We start from the raw sequence: 13,436 nt of genomic DNA, 5'->3' as shown, positions 1-13,436 counted from the left end.
AAACTAAATCACTGTTTATCTAGTATTGTTTCCCTGGGAGCCCTGTGGTTATTAGCTGTCCCCCCTCCCCAATTCAGCAGAGCAGACTGCTTTATCTGTTTTACATATTAGTGTTTACCAGACAGTGTAATTTCTATTCCTTGCTGCCTTTGGCCTTCTTTGATGCCATCCCTCAAATCTCTCTGGCTTGATGATATTGGCTAGTGGTGTACTCAGAACGCATGAGGGCAAGGAGCTCTGGGGAGTGTGGGAGGGGGTTCAAGGATAAGAAAAATGTCTAAACTAGAACAGAAGGGAGAAAAGATTGATGAAGGAAAATGTGGGAAATAGCAGAAAGTATAAGAGACCAATATATTCAAGTTTCTAGTAGCTGTGGCATTATTCATATGTACTTCTGTATATTTAGGAAGATTCAGAGCCTCAGACTTCTAAGGCCTCTTCAACAAGTACACCTGGTAAGTTCAAGAGAGACATTTTAATTTTTGTAAACTTTATGTAAATGTAAGTTCTTCTCAATTAAAAGTCCCCCATTTCCCCATGTTTAGATCAAGTGACTGCTTAGTCCCAAAACATTAAACTTCCTTCTTCACACTTGGAAAGCAATGACTTTTTCCTCTACCTTTTGTGATCCCAGAAGATGCTGTTAATTTCTTTCTGATATTGGGAGATCTGTTAAAATCCAAAGCTTAGAGTTCCTGTTGTGACTCAGCTGTAATGAACCCTACTTGTACCCATGAGGATACAGGTTCGATCCCTGGCCTTGCTCAGTGGGTTAAGGATCTGGTGTTGCCAGGAGCCGTGGTGTAGCTCACAGATGTGGCTCGGATCTGGCGTTGCTGAGGCTGTGGCATAGGCCAGCTGCTGCAGCTCTTGATTAGACCCTTAGCCTCAGAATTTCCATATGCCACAGGTGCAGCCCTAAAAAAAACAAAAAAAGAGAAAAAATCCAGTTTTTTTTTCTGCTGTTTCTTTCTCTAAAAAACATAATTTTTTACACATTCTCTGTGTATTATTAGTGATTTGAAATAACTCACTAAAACAAGAAAACATGTTATTAGAGGAAAATATTTTTAGTAATCGATAAAGATTAATTTCAAAACATTCTTGAATTGTCATTTTAACAAATCATTTGCATAATGTTTATAATCAAAGCTTCTAATTTATAAGGTGAAAAAACTTCTTAAACAATAAGGATTTATTGTTTAGCACAGGGAAATATATTCAATATTTTGTAATAACCTCTAATGGAAAAGAATCCAGGAAGAAAAAGAATATGTATGTACAGCTATAACTGAATCACTTGGTTCTACCCCTGAAAATAATACAGTATTTTAAATCAACTATACTTCAATAAAAAAATAAATTTAATAGAGGAAAAGAACCTCCTTAAAGCTTTTGGAAAATGTTCTTGAATTCAGTGAAATTTCCAACATTAAAAATTCTTGGGGAGTTCCCGTCGTGGCGCAGTGGTTAACGAATCCGACTAGGAACCATGAGGTTGCGGGCTCGGTCCCTGCCCTTGCTCAGTGGGTTAATGATCCGGCGTTGCCGTGAGCTGTGGTGTAGGTTGCAGACGCGGCTCGGATCCCACGTTGCTGTGGCTCTGGCGTAGGCCAGTAGCTACAGCTCCGATTAGACCCCTAGCCTGGGAACCTCCATATGCCGCGGGAGCGGCCCAAAGAAATAGCAAAAAGACCAAAAAAAAAAAAAAAAAAAAAAAAAAATTCTTGGGCATATTTGACTTGCCCCACACTATCTTTTTACCTCCTTGCCTAATTTGGAATGAAGTAACAAATAAATTTGATGATTTTGATGAATTAATGTCTAGAATGATCCATGGATGTCTATTATAAGAAGATATCTATAGCCTTTCATGCTCTTTATTGAATAGCGACTATTCACTAGTCTGAATTATGCTATATTAAGCTTAATACTGTGTCTGTGAGTTATTGTTTCTCTGAATAGCACTCAAATCAGTCTGCATTACCTTCATTAAAAATTCGCTGGTTTGAGACCCACTTATTGTACCTGTATCTTTTTCCTGTAAGCCAAAATCGTTATGTATGCTGTTATTAAAAACCATAGATATTTTAGAACTCAGTTATAATTTTGGGTCACAGGACCTTGTAGAGTTTGAGACAAGCTATGAATCCTCTACTTGGCAGTACCGTTTCATATATTTATACGTATTTGGTTATCATTTAAAATTACTCCATGAAATCCCAGAAGGTTATCCATGGATTCCAAGTTAGGAATTCTTTATCTAATGTGTATCCCCTTATTTAAAAGATAAAAACCGAAGCATGGATTTTTTGCATGTCTTCTTGTGTGTATGCGTGTACATAACATTTTTATAAAATCAAGGATTCATTCAAAAGGACTAGAGGCTTCTTTTTTCACTTGTTTCAGACAGTTTTTGTAGTTTTTTTTAATTGGCACATATCAGACACTTGACAGGCCTAAAAGAAGCAAAAGTAAAGTCACCCTAAGCACAAGAAATTAGTGGTTCAGCTGGGAAGGTGAAACGCACACAAGTGAGAAGTTTCTCTTTTGCAGCCAGTGTTGGATGCTGTTAACTAACATGTCAGTGGGAGGTGATGAACAGTACTTGAGGCGTGTGGGTCACCTGGGCAGACATTTTGCCGTGCCTCGCTGAGTACTCAGTTTGGCTGAAAAGCAGAGGAAGGGGTGCTTTTTCAGGACGTGGGTATCACGTGAACAAGGATGGGGGGCTGGGAGCTGGGAGAGACTAGGAAACGTTTAGGTAGACTTGCCTGACCTGAACGAAGGGTTCTTTTGGAAGAATATTGGGGCAAAGTTTGGAAAAGCAAGTTAGTAGCAACATGTTGAAAGCCTTTTATGAAAAAATCAGGAGTTTAGACTTATTCCTGCAAGAATTGAGTTGACCATCAACTGAAACTGTTTTAGGAACATTACAGTGGGAGGTGTGAGCAGTGCCAGTCAGGATTCAGCTTGTTTCCCAAGTCCCCAAGAAGGTAGCCCTGCCTCTGTCCTTACCTGAAACCCACCTGGAGCCCGCCCCCGGGAGGTGAGGGAGAACACAAGCTCATTGTTTACAGAGTTGAATTGAACTGCTTCTCCTCAGATCCAGATGAGCTCTTTTAAGATTAAAAGATAAGAGTTCCCCTCATGGCTCAGTGGTAACAAACCTGACTAGGTTCCATGAGCATGCTAGTTCGATCCCTGGCCCCGCTCAGTGGGTTAAGGATCCGGCATTACCGTGAGCTGTGGTATAGATTACAGATGCAGTGCAGATCCTGCATTGCTGTGGCTGTGGTGTAGGCTGGCAGCTATAGCTCCAATTGGACCCTAGCCAGGGAACCTCCATATGCTGCAGATTCGGCCCTAAAAAAAGAAAAAAAAGATTAAAAGATAGTTGTGGTCTGGCTGCTTGAGAAAGGAAGTCAGCCAGTTGTTACATTGTAGCACCCACTGTCATGCTGGAATGACTCTTCATCTCTTTCCCTGCCTCTTCTTTAGAGACAGTGTTCTGATAACCATTTCCTGCCTGTGCAATTATCCTTCTATTGTCCTTCAGATTTCCCCTCTTCCCCTGCTCTGGCAGGTGGCTCTTGCATGTGTTTCTGTGTCTGTGGTGGGGGACCTCCTCATCTGAGGATTTGCTTCCTGTCTCACTCTGGTGGTCAGTGAGAGTGTGTGTTAGCTGTTAGGATACAGGAGAAGGAGTAACGATTGAGTCCTGATTGACAAGGAATAAATAAAGCAAGATGAAGGTGGCTTTGTTTCTCACCTAGATGTGTGAATGCAACAAAAATCCAGACAAAAGCAGTGTTTCCGAGTTTGAGAATTTAAGTTTAATTTTGCACATATGCAGTTTGAAAAAAAGACAAGCTACTTAAGTAAGAATGTTCACAAGCCAGTTAGGAGGCTGCATTGGAACTCAGCTGTTTTTTAGTGAAGACGCTGCATAGCATAGACTTGGTTCTCACAGTGGCCCAAGTTCATTCTTCCGTGAGAAGATTACACTCCAGATTTACCCAGTCGTCTAGTGAGGCTGTGAGTTAGTCAAGGTTAGAAAAAACAATTCACAGCACAATTGACTAGAAGCTTGGAGTAGAACGTACTGTTACTAAACTGGAATTGTCTGCTAAATCCCAAGGTTTGATTGTTTGAGAATCAAGGAAGTGCAGTAGAATTGGATGATTCTGAAATACACTTTGAGTTGTTCGAATTTTCTCCCCAGAGGACTGTTTGAATTTACATTAAATATTGAAGTACATGAACCTATTAATGGTTATTTTTATTTGTTTTACCATTGGCACTAAAAATAGTTTAAAAGAGTATAGTCAATACTGTCCTATTTAAATAATTTTAAATTACCCTTACTTAAAATAATCTATTCTATTCAGTTCTAATTAATAGAAATTAACCTCCCCTTATTGTCCTTATTAGAGAAACTTCTTACTCTCTGGTGTGTAGAGTTAAAGTATTTTTTTTTTTTTTGAATTACAGTATTTTAGATTTAACAATATAAGTTCTTCCTAGGGAAACTTGTCACACTTCCATGTTAATTTCTTCTCATTTGGGGGCCTGAAATTGTATGAATTGGAATTCTAATTCTGGGAGCACATAGGATATTTAATAACTTAAATTCTTTTATTTTTAAAGAACCGACAAGAAAACCCTGGGAAAGAACAAATACAATGAATGGCAGCAAGTCACCTGTTATTTCCAGGTATCGATTTTTTTTCTAAGTTTTATATTACAGTTGTATCTAAAAAAAATGAACATCTGAAGTTTCACTGCGGAAAAAATCGAATGGGAGATCTGAGACTGTGCAGAGGAGCAAATGAAACATCTCTATACTTAACTACTACTGTTGGATGACCACTGAGCCCCGTTACGCTTTTACTAGTAATTGTCTAAATTCTACCCTGTGTTTGTTATCACTCGGGTAGTTGTCTGAAATTTTTAAGATAGCTTTTATTCCTCCTAATTTTTTTATTTTGAAAAATACAGAAAACTACGGACAATTTGAAAGAAAAGTACAGCAGACCTCCCTGTACCTGTCACCTGGATTCACCAGTTACTAACAATTTGCCAGCATTGGCTTGGAACTCTTACATATACATCCACACTGCTTTCTCTCTGAATAGCCGGCAGGCAGTTTGCATATTTGGCTGCGTCAGCCTGAATACGTTAGCATTTTTCTTAAGAAACAACATTCTCCTATATAACCTCGAGACCGTTGTCACTCTCAAGATAGCATTCAGCAATAACATTGTGTAATATAGTCACCGTTTCCGCTTAGCCTTCATTTATAAGTGTGATTTTTTGAAAGCAACTTATGTTTTAAACTGAAAAGCAGCTGGAGAGAAAAAGCTACAGTGTTTAAGAGAGAATTAAGTAAAATCTAAAATTTTGAATTTATAGAGAGATTTATTTCTTCCTCAGTGGAAACTTCTAATCATAACTGAATTAGAAAGGATAATGCCCAGCAGCAAGACTGAGCAATTCCTGTTTCTACCAGTGGCTGTGTATTGCGTGGTCAAGCAAATTCATATTCCTTAGGCAGGCATACTTCACCATCATAACTTTTATATCGCAGATCTGAAACACGAATGAAACTTTTTCTTGGTTTATGAGAAAGTTTAAAGGATTCTTTTTTTTTCCCAGGAAAAAAAAATACATATCTAGATACCAAAAAGCTTTTTTTCCCCCTCCCTTCTCTTTCTATTTGTCTCATAAAAAACAAACTTTGCTCTAATTATAGAAACTTCATACAGGAAAATACAAGAATAGACCTCATATTGTCACAAATCTGTTGTCTGTTAGCTTTGATCTAAATTTGGGTTTGCTTTTTGTGTGGTTCTTTCTGTTGGTAGGAAAGGTTTGGTGATGACACAGTTATTTAAGCTCCACAAGGAAACTGGAAGCTTTTGGTTTCTAAGTGACTGAAAGATGAATATATTTGATGTTTAGAAGAAAACAGTGGAATTGCTTTTGGTGAACATGTTTTTTCAATAGCGTGGAGACACTGCACTTTTATTTCTCAGCTACCTGATTGATGTGGTCTTCTAATGCATCTGTGGTAGCTGTTACAGATTTTCTGTGGTAGCACATTACGAAGCCTGAAACACATCAGAATAGAACTTTGATGTGCCATTTGTCCTTTGAAATTGCAAGTTGTGATGGGAACAAATTCTGTCTCCTCTTTGCCACTGCTTTCATCCCTGCCTCGTTGGTATAGTGAGCGTGCCTAGAGCTAAACTTAAGTTCATGGTAAAAGTCGTATCTTAGAAGGCACGTGGAAAGACTTCTGCAGCTGGAATGTCTGTGTTCCTTGTTGTGGTTGCTTTAGTGAAGGAAAGAATATCATTTGAGAGATTTTTTAGACTTCTAAAGGAAGTTTAATAAGCGTTCTTAAAGGTCACTGTTTAAATATTTTTATGTAGATGAGTCAATACGGCCTCTTATAGTAGTATATTGTAATCATGTTCTAACTCTCGGAGGTAGTTTTCCTTTTTTCCCAAAATAGGCATTCTGAAATGCCTGATTATTTCCTCGTCACTCATATCTTGTGATAGATTTGATCCGACCACTGATACGTACGTCTTAAAATTTCACTGCAAGCAGTTTTAAACCATAAGAGATTTTAAAAATATGTTTAAAAGACTAAGAACTGTATTGCTTTTCTTCCTAAATAAGTCCCCCCTGTGCCTTCTGAAAGCGAGTCTATTGACCAATTTTTGTTTTTATTTGAGCACGCGTCATCCTTGCATAGCAGTGAGAGTACCCATTTCTCTTCCATGTCAGAATTACGTTAGTGACAGGATGGAGTAACATCTTGTAACATACATGAGATAGTGCATTATGCTTTGTTAAATGAAGATGTCAGCAGAGTAAAAGCAAGAATGTTGTATTTAAAAATGCCCTAAACCATGACTGGAAGATAACATTGGAAGGTTTGTGAATTCCTCCCGTGGTTTTATTAAGAGCTTGCAGATCTTGTATTCAAGATGGAAAAAAAGTTCTTTCCATGCCACCTGAGAAGAGTTAATTTTGTATACTTCAAGCTACAATGATTTTTATTGTGCTTTTTATTTGAGCCTGTAGTTTTATATTCACTCTGGCAGAAATGTCTTTGATTGTGTTTTGATACTTGTTAAATCTTTGGTGGGTAGATTTTACTGTATCTATAGCCCATAAAAGTGGCCATTGCATAATGATATTTTTAAAATTCTCTGTAGTTGTCAACATTGTAACTAGACTTAGTCTCCAAATTTCTTTTTCTTTTTTCAAAGAGAAAAAAACAGTTATTTTAAAGTTAATGGACTCCTTTAGTTCTTATTCTGTTTGCTCTAACTAAAATCTATAAAACAATAACATAATGAGAGTTATTTTTTAAAGTTCTATTGGATACGCTTTTAAATGGTTTTTCCCCTTCATAGACGGGATTCTTCAAGGAAAAATCAGATTGTTTTTGACAACAGGTCCTATGATTCATTACACAGGTATCATCCTGATGTGACTTTGTGATTTGAGACTTTTAAATAACATGTTCAGGATAGGGCTGAGCTTTTTCTACATGGATTGGTAATCACCACAAGGGAGAGACTTAAGAATATTGAATCTTTCACATTTAGCTTTATTTAGGACACTTTTAAAAAAAAATTTTTGAGAGTTTTTTTTTTTTGTTTTTTTGTTTTTTTTGCTTAGGGCCACACCCAAAGCATATGGAAGTTCACAGGCTAGGGGTCGAATCTAAGCTGCAGCTGCCACAACCACAACCACAGCAACACCAGATCCAAGCCGCATCTGCGACCTACCCCACAGTTCAGGGCAATGCCAGATCCTTAACCCACTGAGCAAGGCCAGGGATTAAACCTGCAACCTCATGGTCACTAGTCGGATTCATTTCCACTGTGCCACAACCAGAACTCCTCTAAGAGATTTTAATTAGAAAAATTAATAGTATATCATCAATATGTATTCGGATTGTGATAAATGTAAATGGTAAACATAGAAATAACTAGGATGGGAATCTGAGGCCACATAGATCTAGAGAGTTTGTAGCTTTTGCATTTTCTTTTAAAGGCCATAGTCTTTATGATTATAAGACAGGGCTTTTAAAAAGTTGAATAGAAGATCCCATATTGTTTGTTACTGGAACAAGGATAATATGATAGCCACAGTTGTGGATCATTTGTTATTTGAGGAAAATATTTGTTTCCTACATACTTTGCAGTAAACTGAGTATCTCTAATGATCTTAACATCTAACATCCTGGGCAGATTATTTGTTTTCTGTTGTTTTCATGGGTTCAATCCCTGGTCTGGAAGCTTCCACATGCCGTGGGAACAGCTAAGACAGAAAGAAAAGAAAACTTAGGATTAACCATGTATTTCTTTCTTAATTAAAAAAATTGGTGGTGCTCCCATTGTGACCTAGTGGAAATGAACCCAACTAGTATTCATGAGGACATGGGTTTGATCCCTGGCCCTGCTCAGTGGGTTAAGGATCCGACGTTGCTGTGGGCTGTGGTGTAGGCCAGCAACTGCAGCTCCAATTCAACCCCTGGCCTGGGAACTTCTGTATGCCGTGGGTGTGGCCCTAAAAAACAAACAAACAAAAACAAAAATTGACAATTTCTTAAAATCCTCAAGTACCTAATAAGCTACATTTAGAATTAGTTTGGCAGAGTATGGACTTAAATAGTTGTAGTACCGTTATTTTATGGGCAGGTATCTAGAGACAACACCCTCATTATAAATTAAGAAAAACCTGAGAAATCGCCCATTTCCATAATTGTTATCAGTTGTGGAGAAAACGTTTACATTAGAAATAACTGAGATATACCCATATATTATGTGCAGCTATTTTACAAATATATATCAAGACTACTACTAGCAGTGTGAATTAAATAAATAGTATATTGAGGGGGTGTCTGTGGCAATGAATAAGGAGTAATTGGACTCTCTTTGGCCAAATTGTTCAGTTACAGTTATTTTCATGCCATTGATGAATAAAATATTTGGTAAATTTATCTCATCAGCCAATTCAATCTGCATAAAGCGTTTATAGTGAAATAGTGTTTCCTGCTCTTTTTTTTTTTTTTTTTTTTTTTTTGAGATGGTTTGATTGTTTTGACCAAAAGACTTAGAAAAGTGGCATTCAACAGTGAGATTGTCTGTGGTGAATCTTCTCAGTTACCTTGCTGCTTTCATACAGAATGCCCCCCTGGGATAATGTTGTTGATGAACCTATTCTAAGAAGTGGTGAGGGAGTTCCCGTTGTGGCTCAGGGGGTTAAGAATTCAACTAGTATCCATGAGGATGCGGATTTGGTGCCTGACCTCACTCAGTGGATTAAGGATCCATCATTGCCAAAAGCAACAGTGTAGGTTGCAGATGTGGCTCAGATCCGGCATTGCTGTGGTTCTGGTGTATGCCGCAGGTGCAGCCCGAAAAAGAAAAGAAAGAAAAAAAAGGAAAAAGAAAAAAAGTGGTGATTACGTCTTTCCTTCAGTATGAAAAGTTCCCCCCTTTAGTTAATTATCACAGTGGTGGTGGTGGTGGTGGTGGAGGTGGAGGTGGTGGTGGTGGAGGTGGAGGATTGCATGTTAGCATGAATTCTGTTTTTTAAAAATTGCATGTTTCCACAGTTTTTTATTATATAACAATAACTTTTTGTATTGTTTAGTAAACATGAATATATTTATAACGTAGTACCCAGTTAAGTAGCACACCATAGTTACCCACATGAATTTCAAGGGATGGTCATTAAGTTAGGAGAAAACAGTTAGCTGGTTTATATCAATTAAATGTGAAATGTGAAAGAAAAGCAGAACAAATAGTAACTTACTTGGGGAGAGCAAGACTAGCTAGTGTGGGCGAATGAAATGCACAGTATGTCAACCTCTATAAAAGTTACTGTTTTTCTTGTTCATATAAACATAGCAGATATCTAATAAAAGGAAATGAGTTGACTTCCTTCACGACAATCTTTTAAGCCATCACACATTTGATATTGAAGCAAATTAACTCATCGTTACATCTTCACAAACAGTGCTAATGGGTTTGAAGTGCAGTGTGCCTTATAAGAGTCATAAGTTTGAAAAAGTTATTATACCTCTTGGGTTGTGGGTTCAAATTTCTAACCTTGGTACTCTGCAAGGTTGGAAATATATGACTTGACCAGTGGTTTTCATTTGCATCGATTTATGGCCCTTAATGAGAGACCACTTACTGTATATTAAACCTGAAAATAGAGGAGTCCTGATTTAAATTCTAGATTTTCTACCTAGGGTTTTCTCTCATTGCCAGAACTAGAGAGGGAACCATGACGATTTCATATTGATATTGAAACTTTTGCTTGGAATATACCTAATCCTTAGGACTTATTTCTTCATGTAAAATTTTTAATAGAAGCTAAACTTTTGAAAGTGTGATAATAATTAGCAATCTGCTGTGGGCATTTCCTTTTTTTTTTTTTTTTTTAACAAGCTTATGGAAGTGGTTAACTGGAAACACACTGTTCAGATGACGTCTCCATAAAAACGTCATTGGGAGATAGCCATATTTTCCAACATCGTTATTTATTTTGATTCTTGGAATGAAATAAAACACATACAAAGAAAGAATGCTTACTAAAATTTTTTCCCCCGCAAACCGAGGCCTAGAATTTGTAAACTGATTTATATTAGAGTGAAATATTTCTTGATATTTTCCCTTTCATTGGCTTGTCAGATATTTAGTAGATAATGTACAATTTCAAAAGAAGGGGGAGTTCCCATGGTGGCTCAGCCCTAATGAACACAACTAGTATCCGTGTGGATATGGGTTCCATCCCTGGCCCCACTCAGTGGGTTAAGGATCCCGCGTTGCCATGAGCTGTGGTGTAGGTCACAGACGCAGCTCGGATCTAGTGTTGCTGTGGCTGTGGTGTAGGCTGGCAGCTGCAGCTCCAATTCGACCCCTAACCTGGGAACATCCATAAGCCTCAGGTGCAGCTCTTAAAAAAAAATAAAATAAAAGGAGAAAAGAATATTGTGTTACCTGGGCTCGGATGCTGCAGCTGGCCTCCCATCTGTCCTGGTCAGTGTGCCCCATGCTTATCCTCCTCGTGCCCAAAGAACGTTATCTTCTGTTCTTAACTGGAGAAGTCTCGTTATCTCACCACCCTTTTCTAATTTCTTTACAAATAATCATATGGAGAAACATGAAACATATTTTTGTTTTATATTGTAATCAGTTCTGCAGACTGTTAAGACAATTAACACGATGTGTTTTAAGGAATGGACTTTAATGTGGTGATGGGTTGGTAAGGTTGCAGATGTTTATGATCTCATGAAGTATTCTCTGCGTTGTTGACCTGTCCTGAAAATTTCGTTTGTACAGACCAAAATCCGCACCTTCGTCACAGCCCAGTGCCAATGGAGTCCAGACAGAGGGACTAGACTATGACAGGCTGAAGCAGGTGGGGCCCCAGTGGCAACTTCGCTTTATCTGTGCTTGTTCCTTTTGTAATATATACCTCACATGCACACACTCGACAGATTGTGCATATATTTGAAAAGAATATAGAGTTAAGCTGTTTTTATGCAAACGAAACAGTAGCATTAGTGCTGTATTATTTTTTTCATATCTTTCAGTTCTTTTTAAGTTTGCATGAAGTTCTGCAGTGGTGGGGGAAGAGGCAGTAATTTAATGGTAGAGAATAAACTTTAAATGCAAGTGCATGGTATACAGTTGTGGAGGGGAAACAGCTTGCACTTCTCACTGTCATTGGCCAAAATGGACAGAAAATCTGGTTTTGGCAAGAATGTGAAGAAAATGACCCTTTAAAAAAAAAAAGTTCCTGCCGTGGCTACTCATATACTTCTCCTTTCTAGGAAGCAGTTTTGGAAAACAAATCAAAAGTCCTTAAAAATGCATGTCTTACTTTTGAACCCAGGAATTTCACTTTCAAGAATTTATGCTCAGAAAATATCATAGAAGGATGTGAATATCCAGTGTCGGAGAGGGCTCTGCAGCCGTTTAGGAGGCATAATTGAGGCTGTTTAGCAATGAATAGCCCTTGCCCACATTAGGTGAAATAGATAGCCAAACTGTAGGAACTGTCATCTCATGTTTATGAAAAAGAAACAGGTGTTGTTCATACTTTGGATACACATGCATTATATTTCCTGTCTGTCTGCTCAGAGCAAAAAAGTAGGAGGAGGATAGGTGATTGTGGAGCTTTGCACTCTTTTATTTCTAGAAGAGAGAAAATGATTTTTTTAAATGGTAGTTTTAAAGAGATTTGAAATGAGAACGCAGTACGTCTTAGTAAAACAGCTATCAGCTTTGCAACCTGAGTACAGATGTGCCTGTAATGAAAAATCAAATCTTTGTCTTCTTACCCTGCACCTCAGGATAGCCTCTGAATGTAACAGGGGTACCGATCACTGTAACAGACATGCACTGACTGTCTGGTACACTTCAGTGCTATGCATTTGCTGGGTTATTAGCAAGACCTTGTCTCCCAATCCTCGTAATAGCCCTATAGCATAGTGTTTATACTTAGACTGTGCACAGCTCAGGTTCAGAGAAGTTAAATTTACCCAGTCCCACAGTCAGAATCAGAACCCAATCTTCTGAGCCTTTTTTCCCCATTTTATCACTCATTTTTTAAAATGCCAGCAAAGTCTGAGTGGGGCTATTTTCAGCCCCAATAATGTTACATGAAAGTGAGTTTAAAATAAAAGATAAATAGGAAGTAATGAGTACTAATAGGAGAGAAATACCGCAATACTGATCAGGCCTAATTAGGTTGATCAGAAGTACTAATCAATCTAATTTTTATACTGTCAAGCTGTTTGAGAAGTCCAGTTGAATTAGTAATTTGAAAAGGAAGCATGTGGTCATTGATAATCCAACCCTTGTTTTCCTGTGTGTTAAACATGGCTTTCTTTTCTTGAAAAGCGTTTTATATGAAGCAACTTGCACACATTTAAAATACAGTAATTTGGGAGTTCCTGTTGTGGCTCAGTGGTTAACAAACCTGACCAGGATCCGTGAGATTGCAGGTTCAATCCCTGGCCTCTCTCAGTGGGTTAAGGATCCAGCGTTGCCGTGAGCTGCAGTGTAGGTCGCAGACACAGCTGTGGCTATGGTGTAGGCCAGCAGCTGTAGCTCTGATTGGACCCCTAGCCCGGGAACCTCCACGTGCCTCGGGTGCAGCCCTACAAAAATAATAAAATATGATAAATTCTTGGCTGTCTGAAATACAGAACTGTAAGAGAGGATAGATTTGTTTTAGGGCTGATTTTTAAGATAATTTACGTAAGAATATCTCTTTAGTCCATATAGTAACTTCTGTGCCTTAGTCTCCTCATTGGCAAATGGAGGACTTAAACTAATTAATAGTTTTCAACCTTATTTTAAACATCAAAGACTTTTTTGAAAAATGAA

General features: G+C 38.0%; 1 protein-coding gene across 20 annotated transcripts in view; it reads left to right on the top strand.

Annotated features, from left to right (window-relative positions):
• Nucleotides 1-13,436, top strand: part of ENAH (enabled homolog (Drosophila)) — a 169,576-nt gene that overhangs the window by 143,832 nt on the left and 12,308 nt on the right. For 13 of the 20 annotated variants that reach the window (XM_021064394.1, XM_021064393.1, XM_021064391.1 and 10 more), the window contains 4 exons: nt 407-455; nt 4,651-4,717; nt 7,434-7,496; nt 11,382-11,460. In XM_021064394.1, coding sequence (XP_020920053.1) covers nt 407-455; nt 4,651-4,717; nt 7,434-7,496; nt 11,382-11,460 — 258 coding nt within the window. The remainder of the gene's footprint in view (nt 1-406; nt 456-4,650; nt 4,718-7,433; nt 7,497-11,381; nt 11,461-13,436) is intronic. The other 7 variants (XM_021064410.1, XM_021064396.1, XM_021064395.1 and 4 more) reach the window with 1 other exon arrangement.

Source organism: Sus scrofa, chromosome 10 (assembly GCF_000003025.6).
Source record: "Sus scrofa isolate TJ Tabasco breed Duroc chromosome 10, Sscrofa11.1, whole genome shotgun sequence".
NCBI classification, from domain to species: domain Eukaryota; kingdom Metazoa; phylum Chordata; class Mammalia; order Artiodactyla; family Suidae; genus Sus; species Sus scrofa.
The sequence above is the reverse complement of the archived record's forward strand: the minus strand, read 5'-3'. Positions and strand labels throughout refer to the sequence as shown.